Source organism: Heloderma suspectum, chromosome 5 (assembly GCF_057233095.1).
Source record: "Heloderma suspectum isolate Gila_16-S chromosome 5, 16-S_ref, whole genome shotgun sequence".
Lineage (NCBI taxonomy): Eukaryota > Metazoa > Chordata > Lepidosauria > Squamata > Helodermatidae > Heloderma > Heloderma suspectum.
The window spans coordinates 134642481-134655446 of NC_139462.1; the positions used below are offsets into that span (position 1 = coordinate 134642481).

At 45.7% G+C, this 12966-nt stretch overlaps 1 protein-coding gene across 4 annotated transcripts in view; it reads left to right on the forward strand.

Annotated features, from left to right (window-relative positions):
- VSTM2A (V-set and transmembrane domain containing 2A) overlaps positions 1–12966 on the forward strand; it is a 53789-nt gene that overhangs the window by 11511 nt on the left and 29312 nt on the right. For 2 of the 4 annotated variants that reach the window (XM_084860392.1, XM_084860391.1), the window contains exons 2-3: positions 6535–6701; positions 12352–12402. In XM_084860392.1, the coding sequence (XP_084716518.1) occupies positions 6591–6701; positions 12352–12402 (162 nt within the window). In that variant the 5' untranslated portion in view covers positions 6535–6590. Of the gene's footprint in view, positions 1–884; positions 1063–3550; positions 4273–6534; positions 6702–12351; positions 12403–12966 lie in introns of those variants that run through there. The other 2 variants (XM_084860390.1, XM_084860389.1) reach the window with 2 other exon arrangements.

Below are 12966 nucleotides of genomic sequence, written 5' to 3' on the forward strand. Positions count from 1 at the left end.
AACTTAGCAGCATTGCAGAGATTTGAAATGTGGATTTAAAACAGCAGAGCTAAAAGACTAGGAGGTCTCTTTGGTGTGCACACACAAAGACACACAATACACATACACTGCAAACAAGTGTGTGTGTGTGTGTGTGTGTGTGTGTGTAGATATATGGATCAACACAGCTGCCTGAATTTCTCGAATCTCCTTGGGGATGTGGATCTAGGAACAGTCATTGTGAGCATTTGCACATCATAATTTACTACTACATTACTAGCCTTAGGGGAGGGGTAAGCAACCTGGTGCCCTCCAGATGTTTTGGACCATAGCTCCCATAATCTCTGACCATTGATTATGCTGGTGAGGGCTGGTGAGAGTTGTAGTCCAAGCAGTCTGGGGGACACCAGGTTTCCTGCCTCTTCTTTAGTGTGTGTGTGTGTGGTGTTTACCGTAGTATGTTAAGCTGGGCAGTATAAGGCAGCACAGCACTGGAGAGGAGGGCAGGACCAACCCCTCCTGCTCCTTCTCAGTGAGCACAGTGTGTCTCAGGCTGATCAGCCATGAAGCAATGTGGTCTGAGGCAGGATTCTTCATCAGTTTACATGTGCCTATGCCACACATGAACCCTCCTACGAGACAATCGGCCTCATCTAGGTTGCATTGTACCATGACAGTCAGAACACAGAAGGGGCACTGGGGAAATAACCTACACCAAAGGTACTTCAACATGATTCACTTAAGAGTTTAGTAAACCAAGGCCCCATCTACATCGGGGTTTTACTCCAGTTCTGCTCCACCCCCAAGTCCATTGTGGGCCGAGGCAGATGACGCCGTAAGTCCCAGTCAAGTGAGTCAAGAAGATGCAAAATGTGGAGAAGTGCTGTGTATATAGCTGTCTGCTTATGTTTTGCATTTTAGAAAAGATTTATGTGACCCCTGGTGATGTTATGGTGTCACTGTCAAGGTCTGAGGCCTGTTGATATGTTGCAAGCCTGTTTAGTAGTAGCTGCTTGCTGACAGGTTCTGAAAAGGGAGAGAGAGACAATGGCTTTTAATATTAATAGATGGGACTTACATCAGGTAAATTCATTTTTGGTTGGTCTGGGAAACATCAGACTCTGCTTGGCTAGGAGTTCTAGCCAGTGGGGAAAAGGGACAGTTGGAAGTGACTGCTGGTGGGGAGTTGGCTGGAGATCATGGTATGGGGTGTAAGGCATGGACCAGTACGCTGAGGTGAAGGCTGATAGCTGAGGCCTGAATATTTATTCCTTCACTGTGAGATAAATATACTTTGTTGGGGAAGATCAGAAGAAGGGAGCAGGATGCGATGTTATGCCAGAAAGCTGCTCTGGCGATGTTATGGAGGCTACTCAGAAGAAGTAGGCCTTAAAAGCAAATAAACTGCCCAAGTAGCCAGTAGTACAACAGGAGAATCTTTGGGAGTCAGATAAAAACTGCACTCAGGAGCTGGGCCTGGTTGTGAGTGAATTTGGCTAGGGTAGAGGTTTAGGGAATTTGGCCTGAGCCTGAGGTAAAAAGCCACTGGAAGCCTGTTCCAGCAATAGTGTCTCTTGAGACCTTAGAATCTGTTGTTGAGCACTATAAAGTAAATATCAGTATTCCATTATGTACAAAATATCCCTTTAATGAACTATCTTATTTAATAGTTTGTATTGTCTCTAGTGTTGTGGTTCATCTCACACGTAAGCCTATTATACCAAGCTACTAGGGAGCTTTAAAGTATTCCAAGGGAATTGATGGTGACAGCAAAAAAGGTCAATTTGGGGAACTCCGAGTTATTGTCCAGCTCCCTGAAAATGCTACATAGAGAGTCAGGAGACTGTGCTGAATCTGTGATCTGTGGTGCGGGAGGAAGGAAGATCCCCAAAATTGGGCAGATGGACCTTCTGGTGAGTGGAGCCCTTCCTCTTGCAGAAGGCTTCTTCCCCTCATGGAAGGCAGATCCTAGATCCAACCTGATTTTTTTAGTAGAGTTCAAAGCACTTGAGAAACATGATCTCAGTGATCCTTGCAACAACCCTGTGAGGGAGGGAGGTATTATCACCCCAATATTGTAGTCCAGGGTTAAAGAGAAGGGATTTCATAAACCCCTAGTGAGCTTGCTGGTTTATCCTCTATGCTACACCAGCTTTCAACTAACGTTTACACAACAAGCAAAAAAGAAGGAGCAGGGAAATTCATTCATTTTCCCTTCCCAGGTTGCTTGATCAATGTGACCTGGGGAAATTTCCTTCTGGATTCCAAATATGGCAGCAGCCTCTTAAGATATGAGCAAAACTCACCAAGAATTTTGCCATGAGGTGTAAAATGAATACATTAAAAAAAAAATCCAATGCCCATGATGGCACAGGGAATCTTGACTTGGCCTCACTTTATATGTGATTCCTATTCCCAGTCTTAACTTCACCATTTGGGAGAAAGGGAGACTGAACAGAACACAATCACTAGGGGCTCCCTGGTGTGGATCATGAAAGAGAGGATCCATCCTGGCTAGGTTCCTTTTCCACTCCCTGGCCCTGACTGATGAAGGGGAATTGAAGGCAGAACCTCAGCTATTTCTTGATTGTGACAGTCTTCTTACTAATGATCAAGAATAAGTGGAGTGGAGTTTGTGCAGGGATCATTATTGAATATTGTTATTGCTCATAAAAATTGTATCCAGAAATGGCAAAGAACAATATTCATTTCAGGATTAATGAATCTTGCCTCTCAATTTGTCCCTGAGGCACATACACACACCCTCCCCTGGTACTGGAATATGAAATTACAAATCAGGAAATCGCATTAACAATTTGAATGACCCCGCCCCGCCCCCAGCCATGTTGGGAAAATAGAAATATGTAAAATCATATGAAACAAACTACTTACCCTACTACATACCTCAACTAACTTTTTACTCACAATTACTATAGTCACAGAGTAGTTCCATCTCTGCGTTTTTTCTCTCTGATGATATCCATGAATGTTGCAAGTGAGAATCTCTTAAATTTGAGAAGAGTTGAGTACTCAAGCCTGCCTGGATATGTCTTCGGGTGCATATAGATACTTGTAGAAGTTATTCAAATCAATAGTGAAGGAAGAACACGCTCGGATGGTCTCTCTGTTCTTACTACACATATTCTAGGATCGAGCCCTGGTCTGGAGGGCTGAGATCTGCAGATTCCTATCTCAAATTAAACTTTGAATTCTCTGCAGACTGGAGGACGTAATCTTCGCTATTATGAATATAGACCTCTGTGTGTGTGTGTGTGTGTGTGTGAATCCTGAATTCATTAACCTAGAATTAAAAAAGATGTGATCTTCAGTGGATATGTGGTGGGGAGGGAGTTAGGGAACATCCGTGTTCGAAACAGCGGTGTCTATACACCGAAACCTTGGACCATTTTGAGGCTTGCAAACTGAGAGACCCGTAACACCCGATAAGAAAAAGAAAACATGGTTGGTCCATTCTCATTACTTTCTCTTTGATATGCGTGTGTGTGCGCGCGCGTGTGCGTGAGGGAGAGAGACGAAGAGAAAAGGAGAGACCACCGTCAACGAAAACGCCGCATTTGACCTCTCAGCCTGTCTGGGGTGGGCGGCGGAAGATCCCCCAGCAGCGCAATGAACGCTGCTGCCCTCCGCCATCAGCCCCATTAGCCGCTTCCCTCCCGTGCGGGTTTCAGCACCATGGAGAGCAGGCGGGGGAACCCACCGAGGAGCCGGCGTTGAAGGCGTCATCACCGCAGCCATTCCGACAGAGAGAGGAAAGGAAGGGGAGAGGGGGGAAAAAGTTGAAGTGCTACAAGCGAGACCAAGCTCGCTTCTCCCTCCCTACTTTTCCAAGCTGGCTTAGTGTTTGGAGAGGGCGCTCATCACGCAGTCCTGAGCAGCAGGCGCTGACGGAACTGCCAGGGAGCGGCGATAGCGGGTAAGGAAGGCACCGAGGAACCCGCTTCCTAACCGCTGGGAGGGCTGGATCTGGGCTCCAGACACCGAAGCCCCCCAGCCTCTCTCTTTTCTCCCCACCCCCTATCAGAAGCTGATTCCCCCCCCCCCCGCGGCTTTGCAGGAGAATGCTGGCAGTGGTGCAACTGGGGCTCCAGCACCCAATCGCTTTGTAAAATTCCTTTGCCCTTCCTTTCCTTGCCGGAACGTGAGTCTTTTTGGCATCACCCTGATGTGACTTTCCCACCCCCTCTCGCTCTGGAATGATGGGGATCTTTTGGGCTTATGTTGGATTCCTTTTCTTGTCGGTATTATACATCCAGCAAGGACTTTCTTCTCAAGGTAAGACCCGGTTTTGTTTCGTTTTTTGCCAACATTGGAACAGGAGGGTCTGTGGTGGACAGAGAACAAGCCTACCATAGTGGCGGCGGGGTGGGGGGCTGGCGGGGTGGAGCACTGAAGAATCGTGATATCTTTTTGCCTAAACCTTTTTCTCGTCCTACCGCGAAAAACAACAACTGAGGGAGAAGTTCCCCCGAAGTGAATATGAAACGAATCCCCTGCGCTTGGTTTGCAAACACGAACATAACCTAGCCGGCTGAGCAAATGCAGTATTGTTTGTGCGCAAGCAATGCATTTTTAATGGGGTTTTTTTTAGGGGGGGGGGAGAATATAGCATACCACTGTGCATCTTCCAAACCTTGTCTTCAGGATTTAGTCACAGATCCTGTGGAAAACGGAATTTGCTTGTCTCCCTGAAATAGTGCAGTCTTTTTCAGAACGTCGCCCCCTTCCCCCTGCCCCATAACCCTGCTGTCCATATTCCCAAACCTCGGTTTTCGTCTGTATTTCTACAAAGAACACCCCTCACGCCGGCCCCAACCTCCCTTACAAAAGGCATCTCTTGCATTCCAAGTAGCCCCCGCTCTGCCGACTCCATCCAGTTTGAGACTTTGAGGGCTGCAGTGATCATTTCAGCACCATGGATAGATCGTATCGGGGCTGCCCTGCCCGCCGAATGCTGCACCCGCAAAAGCGTGTAAACGCTGTTCGCTCTTCTTCGCTTGTTTTATTTGTTTTAACTCTAGACAGAGGTGGCAGAGATGGGAGATGACAGGCTGCAGAAATATGATCTCTTTCCCTACTGATGAAGCAAATAGATACCGCTACCTAGTAGTGGTTGGGGAGCGGGGGAGGAGACTTAAAAAAAAAAAAATAGAAAGCAGAGATCCACGAAAAAGCTTGACACACACACACACACACACACACACACTGTTGTTTGTAATATAACTGGTTTAAAAGTATAGACTGATGTGATATTTTCTCAAATAGCACAGCTATGAGCCCCAAGGCGTAATGTAACACATACCCATGGCCATGGCATATTTTTTGACGCCTTTTCAGTATGCCCACTGTCAACTTGTAACGTCACAGAACTTAAGGAAGTGGGGAATGGAGAATTCTTGGCTGTTTCCCTATCCTGTCTAGTCACTCTTAAAAATGAAAGTTGTTGTTGTTACTTTTATTATGCCTATCTTGTCCTTGAGGGCTTCACATGACTGATTGGATGGATCACCTTCTTAAAGTTCCCTGTATAAAGGAAGTTGTGGTGATTATGACTTCTACTAAGATATATTATGGCATACAGAAATACATGGTCAAGATGTGTGTCCTGTATTATGTGTGCTTGGGAGGGGTAGCTGTACTGGAGTGCTAGGATTTAACTAAAGAGGCAAAGTATTTCTGGTTTATGAATCACCTGGAGTAAAACATGATCAAGTCTTTTCTTAACTTGACACTGCAAGCAAAAAAGATGAGAGAATGACATAAAGGGTTAACCACAGGACTGAGTGTAAAATGTACATTAAGACAAGCAATTGCTGCAATGCACGCTTTAGACCTTTAGACCATTCAGACCATTCAGACCTATTCCAACAAACAAAAATCTTTCAATAAGCTACAATGTATTTAATTCACATGCTATAACCTCACCCATTATATACAATAAATCATCTGGCCTGATTTTCCAAATGGCTTTGTCCTGGATCCCTCAGTGCTGAAATACTGTCTTATGTAGAATATTTGGATTTAATTAGCTGTAACTTTGCAAACTCACAGGAAATGTTGGTAGAGTGTTTAGTTTTTTCATTAGCCAAACTGGTGAGGAGTAGTGCCTTACTAGGCAATAAATACAGGTGTAAAAAGGATAGGGAAGCAGGATTCTATTTTATTATTATTATTATTATTTGCAGGGGAAGAAGAGTACAAGAAATGAAATAAAACATGGGGGTGAGAAGAGGCATGAAAAATTAGAATAAGAAGGAGAGGGTGAAGTGATGGGAAAAGAGAGACAAGGCTGCAATCCTGTGCACACTTACTTAAGAGTAAGCCCCACTGAACTCAATAAACAAATATACACCCAGCACCTGTTGGATCCTATGTGTGTAATAAGCCCCAGTTCAATGGAATTTACTCCCAAGTAAATGTGTATAAGACAGCTCTCTAACGAAAAGAAATTAAGAGGTTGAAAGGAAAAAAGAAAAGAGAGAGAGATGGGGAAAATGGGGAAGAGGAATCCCAGTAAGATCTGCTTTTCTTTTTCAGCCAAATTTACCGAATTCCCTCGAAATGTCACAGCTACTGAGGGGCAGAATGTGGAGATGTCTTGTGCATTTCAGAGTGGCTCTGCCTCAGTGTACCTGGAAATTCAGTGGTGGTTTCTGCGGGCAGCTGAGGACCAAGAACCTGGAGCTGAGGTGACGGGCACTCAGGTACCAGTTTGCTGCCCCTGAAATCCTGTGCAAGCCAGAGAGAAAGAGTGGATGGATCCAGGGAATGTGGAAAGTCCTGGGTTTCCCAATAAGGCTTGATTTTTCTCCTTGACTGACAGCAGTAGGGAATGATATGCACTGAGAAACAGCCACCACTAGGGGATAGAACCTTGAGCCTCTCACTTCTTTTGTGGTCGATTTTGAAAGCCTGGTAAATTCATATGTCTGGGTAACATGTATGTGTGTTATCTTAAGGAATTGTTTTTCCACTGACGTCAAGGTACAGTGCAGTTATCCTAGCAATGGATTCGATTGCATTTGTAACCCTAGCTATGCAACTGTGCCACTGGGTAACCAGACCTCCCACTTGGAAGGCTGTTTGGTGCAATGCCTCCCCTTCAAGGAATCTCATAATTTCTTCCATTATTTCAGACTGATAAACACATGGAACAGAATTTGTCTGGCTAACACGCCATGCAGCAACCTATTGTATCTATGATTTCTGGAAATCACACAGACCTCCTTTGACACAGCTGTATCCATTCTTTCTGATTTCTTCCTTGGCAAGAAAGATGGTTGGTTTCAGATGTTTTGTTTTTCTTCTTGGCAGAGGGTAGAAAATCTGCCTCATTATCTCTATCATTCTAATTCCTTCCAGCCCCCACCTCTCTGGCAAAGGTTTTATGATGGCAATACCTTTGATGTATCTAGAGTGCTTCAGATTAGAATGCCGCATTTTACCATAGCAAAAAAGTATATGTACCTGTTACCTTGTTTACTGTGGTGCCCCAGTCTTGTAAGAGTGCCTGCAGTGACAGGCATTAAATACAGCAGAATTTGAACTGAATAGCTTCCATCCAAATGGTGTAGCACACTAGCTAACTGCAGCAGGAAGCAATGCCTTTCTGTCTATAGGTGGCAGGCTGAGCATGGGAGTCTTCTCCAAGGAAGCATCCCTGATTCAATCAGTATTTCCATAGAAATTACTTCTCAGAAAGGTTCTTGCTATGGGCCTAGGCACAAGTTCTGTCTTACCACTTGGTTTCTGTATCAGGAATGTGTTTACCTCTAGATAATCTCTCTAAGCAAGGGGCTGGAGGTAATATTTTTACTGTTTAAAAATATCAACCGAGAGACAACTCAACCCCTTCTTCTAAAAGACACCAAATCTTTCCAGGTAAAAGGGGTAAAATGAAAACCTAATGTGTGCACCAAAACCCATTTGCATTCTTTTATCTATAAGGGTATAATTAGTGATGGACAGACACCCCACCCTCCCCCTGATCTGTTCTTGTTTGAATCCAGACTAACCAGATTAATTTCCAGTACATCCTATGGGTGTCTGCAAAATTTATCTTGACTCCAGACTGGACCAAGAGTGGGCTAACCCTTAGCCCTAGTTTGTTTGTGAACATTGCATAATTGTCATGAACCACATCCAAGGGAATTTAGGGCCAAACTATGTGTGATATTTCTCATATAGTTAGCCCTAGCATGCAAAATGCATTTGGGTTTGTTTTTGTTTTTTTAAGTAGCTGGCATAGGGAGGGGGCAAAGTGGATTGGAGCTGTGGCATGGAGACCAGGGGCTTTGACCTTTTTCACCCTCTGTGGTCCTGCTTGGAATTCCTTCCCCCACCCCTCCATGCCTGCTATTTACAATGGAAGGACACTAGGACAGCTCCCCTTAGCCCCAGTGGGAACTTTCTTCCCATTGTGAATAGCAAGTGTGTGTGTAGGTGTAATTCCAGCTAGGACCACAGCAGCAGCAAAGGGTTAAAAAAAACAACAACCCTGCCCTGGGGCCAACCTTGTGAGGTCATGACCGGTCTGACTGCCCACCCCCCATCCCTTCTGTGAAGTAATTCAAGGAATGGGCCTTTTCTATGTCTCCTGCCCACACCCCTGGTAAGTCAAGCAACGGGAGGGTTTCAGGGAGGGCCCCATTCAGCACAGAAATGCTATGATAAGGTCAACATTGATCCATTTTGAACTGCGCTGAGGACTGAAATAGATCAGGGGGAGGCGGAGAGACACCTAAAATTAGGTGTCCACACACACCCCATTTAGAGTTTGCTACAACTCTGGATACTGTGCCAGTTTAAAATTGGTCATTGGCCTGTACCCAAAATGAACTCTGTATCTCATGCGCTCACTGGCAAATGCATAATGCTTTTTTTCTCCTTCCCAGTGACTTGTCCACACAGCCAATTTCAGTGATAGCAAACATGTGATTCGCTTAGCCCCTTCCAGCATGCTAAGGATTAGATAATTATCTAAATTGCCGACATGATGAGAGAGAATTCTCTGTGGTAGCTGATCTATGACAGTAATGCGCATATTGGGGGAGAATGCAAGCCGCCACGCTGCTCCCTTGCTCCCCCTGCCCAGCTCTCTCTCTCTCTCTCTTTCTCTCTCTCTCAATCTCTCTCTCTCCTTCAGACATGCATGTCCACACTCTCACTCTCCCCTGCCCCTTGAACACATGCCCACACACACACTTTTGTACCAACTTGGTTGTGGCCTGTACAGAGTAATTGTGACAGGACGGTGTTCCTAAGAAAGGGATCCTGTTTCTTGTTTTCTGTAGTGCTTTTACCTAGGTAAACATCCGAATTTTTTTTTTCTGCCATGCTGCCTGCTGCCCTTAACTCCCATGGCTGTACTGGGAATGCTTTCCAGTCCACAGAGGCTGGAGGGACTGGTGGGAAGTCAAGAAAGACTCTGATGGCGCCCTCCTCCTGTTTCAGCTTTTGCTGCTTAGTCACGAAGATGCTTCTCATCTCAGCTGGTTGAATTAATGGATTGAATTAATGATAAAAAATGTTGACCAAATGTTATCGCAAGCCAGCAACTCAGCATCTTACTCACATTGCACTCTGAAGCTTTGGAGATAAATGTTCGGGGGGGGGGGGGATCAGCCATTTCCTGTCAAATAATGCACTTTATGCCAGATTGTTTTCCGCCCTTTTACTACAGTTCTAGAAAGAAACGCATTCCCCTGCATGAACCAAAAGGCTTTGGGTGGGGGCAGCATGGCAGCATGCATAGGGGGAGAGGCAAAATGTTGGCATGTAACAATCCAATGGTCACTGAGGGGCAGGGCTTGCTGGGCTATATGAACCTGCTCTGTCCCCAGCTGGACCTCTTCAGTTCTTTTGGTGCCCACTCACCTGCCCTTGGGGCACAGGGCAGAATTAGCTGGTCACGTTTGGGCAGAGTAGGACTTCTTTTTTCTTTGGCCTGGTGAAAGGGTTGGCAAGTGTTCGTAGAGTTCCACCCACTACCACCATCACCACCCTACACTGCACTGCAGACCAGGAGGGTGTTGGCCATTAGTGCATGCAGTGGGCCATGGTTAACTGGGGAAAGGTCAGTCACAATGGCAGTTCTGTGCAGGAGAAGCATAAGGCAGAGAAAGGACATTGGTAGGGATGTGCGAACCCACCCCCGTCTGGGTTCTCTGGGTGCTCGCCCAGCCCCTGTCCCCGCTTGCTGGTCCCCGGACCACACTCATGCCCCTCCCATGCTTGGCAAGCAGCCCACACTCACCCTGGTGGCCTTGTTGAACTCCACAGTCACCATTTATTGAAGAATAAAATGGCCACCACAAAAGTACGCATATTTGCATATGCGTGAAAATGCACATTTTTGCAAATGCACATATTTGTGCATGCAGGAAAACTTGCATTTTCACATGGGTCGAGTAGGGGCAGCGGTTCAGTGAGTGAGGCTTGGGGGTGCAGACAGGGGGATTCTACCGGATTCCTGGATGGAATCAGGTGCCCATGCCATCCCTAGACATTGGTGATGACTCTGAGGTACCTTTAAGGTGATGGAAGATTTTAAAGACTGGGCTGTGGGGCACAAGGATGGGGTAAGAATCCCTTCATGGTCCAACCTATCTCACTCAAAATTGTGGGGCCTGGGTGGGCCGGGTAGGGGGGAGAGAGACATTAATCAAGAAGTCCTCCCTCAGCACTTGAAACAGTGTGGCCGCAGGAAAGGAGGTCAGGATCTGGCCATCCCCAACTCAGGGCTGGGTCAGGCTCACTCTAAATAAACTCGAGGGAGGCTTAGTTGCCAGGAGGCTCCCACATTTGAGTAGCCTCTCCTACAAGTTTAGTCTTGTCTGTTAGAAGTTAATATAGTTAAATAAAGTTGTCGTCCTGGTTCAATCAATCCTTACATAGCTCATCTCTTTATTCTGCGGATGGCTGCAACAGCATCTACTTTGCCTTTTATTCTGAAGCTTTTGGAGGGGACATCTTTGGCCTCACTGTGAGTTAAAAAGATGTACAGCATTTCAGTGTAAGCTCGAGGTCATTTTGGTCAGAAAACTGCGTTTGGTCAGAAAACCTCAGGAATTGTTCATGTTTCCAGGTCTTCTGCAAGCTTGCCTACAGTTTTCTGGAACTTTAAACATCACCTTTTGGAGACAGTTGTTTAACTCTGTGATTAGTATTGAGGACACGAATGAAGAATGCACTTAGACCATCCTTCCCCAACTTGGTGGCCTTCAATATTTTGGACTTCAACCCCCATCAGCCCCAGCCAGCATGGCCAATGGTCAGGAATACATGGAGTTGTAGTCCAAAACATCTGAAGGGCACCAGTTTAGGGAAGGCTAACTTAGACTACAGACATTTTATGTTTGTGTATGGAATCACCCATTTGCATTCTGAGCTGTAGAAGAATTCAAGGTAATGACATTCAATCTGTAACACATTTGTACATTACAAGATAGGAAAATCCATATTGCAAATGAATTCATTATGAACTGCAGCAACATTTAAATTAGAGTGCTGCCTGACTCCAGCATACCAATTCCAGTGGCAACCCAGATGCCTCTGGGAAGCCCACAAGCCAGGCATGAGGGCCACCAAACTTTCCTTGTCATTTGCCCCTACCACCTGATATTCAGAGGTTCCACTTAGCCCTCATCACTAAGAGCTGTTGAGAGATCCATAGTATATGACAGCTTTCCCCAACCCACTACCCTCCAGATGTGTCGGATGACAACTCTCAGAATATCTCCCAACCACCAATGCTGGCTGGGGGATTCTGGGAGTTGTCATCTAACACATCTGGAGGGCAATAGGTTGGGGGTAGGCTGGTCTATGGATTTGGCTAATCTTGTCTTAAAGCTTCTTAACTAAGCCATCACCACAGTTTGTGGCAAGGAAGCTAAAACAGCTGTGGGCAGACATATGTATGCCATGTTCAACCACTGCACAGGGACACTCCCATAATGTTTGGCTAGGAAAGTACTCAATAACTGGAGGGTCCATTGACCAGTTTCTGTTGGCAGGAGAAACCCAGCAGCTGTGGAGCCTATTCAACAATATTTGACTCAACCTCCACAATACGGTTCCTCCTCCTCCTCCTCCTTCCACAATATGGTCCCTATCACTAATATTCTCCATCTGTAATCTTCTTGAACCAAGCCATGCCAGGGCTATCATCTGCCTTGGCTGACATAGCCCATGATGGAACTAGGAAGAAATTGTGAAAGGGTGGATGATGGATGCCATGGGGAAGCTGCAAGGGAACAATTGGAAAGGGAGGGGTGGAGTGAGGGAGGGATGTCACCCTTCTGCTGGAAGTTCCTTACCTTGGCCATGCAAAAACCGTTATCCATTCCCCAACAGGTGGAGCTCTTACCAGAGAGAGATTTGGACAACGATGGAACAAAGATAAGCGTAAGTTCATGACAGAATATAGATTGCTGCTACATTTTAAATGGCTTTTTACATCCTTTCCTCTCTTTAATTAACAACCATCCCAAACCCCATGAGCAATGGACTAATTAATGACATTTACTTTCTACGCCTTTCCCCGTGCCTTTGAGATAAATTTCTACACAAGATGTAGACAAATGGCTTGCACTTTCCCAAAAGAGGCAGTCAGTCACTTAACTGTCTCCTGTTGAGTTGAGCACATCCATGTGGATAGATTGGCAATAGAGCTGGCACTGCCCTTCTCCTAAAGTGAAATGGTGAGGGTTCCTTCTTGGGTTAAGTTGGCATCTGAGAAATTTCAAGGGAAGCAAAACCAAACCAAAAAAGCTTCCCCCAAATTATTGCAGTTTCTCGGGAGATTCTACACATCCTTGGGACCCACAGGCAACATTAAGCATGTTCTTCCATATCAACTTGGCTGTGAGATCTACACATCCTGATCTCCTGATTGTTCCCTCATCTGATTGTGTACATCTGACAGCAATCAGGGGGAGTGCCTTTTTGGTTGTGGCACCCCACCTTTGG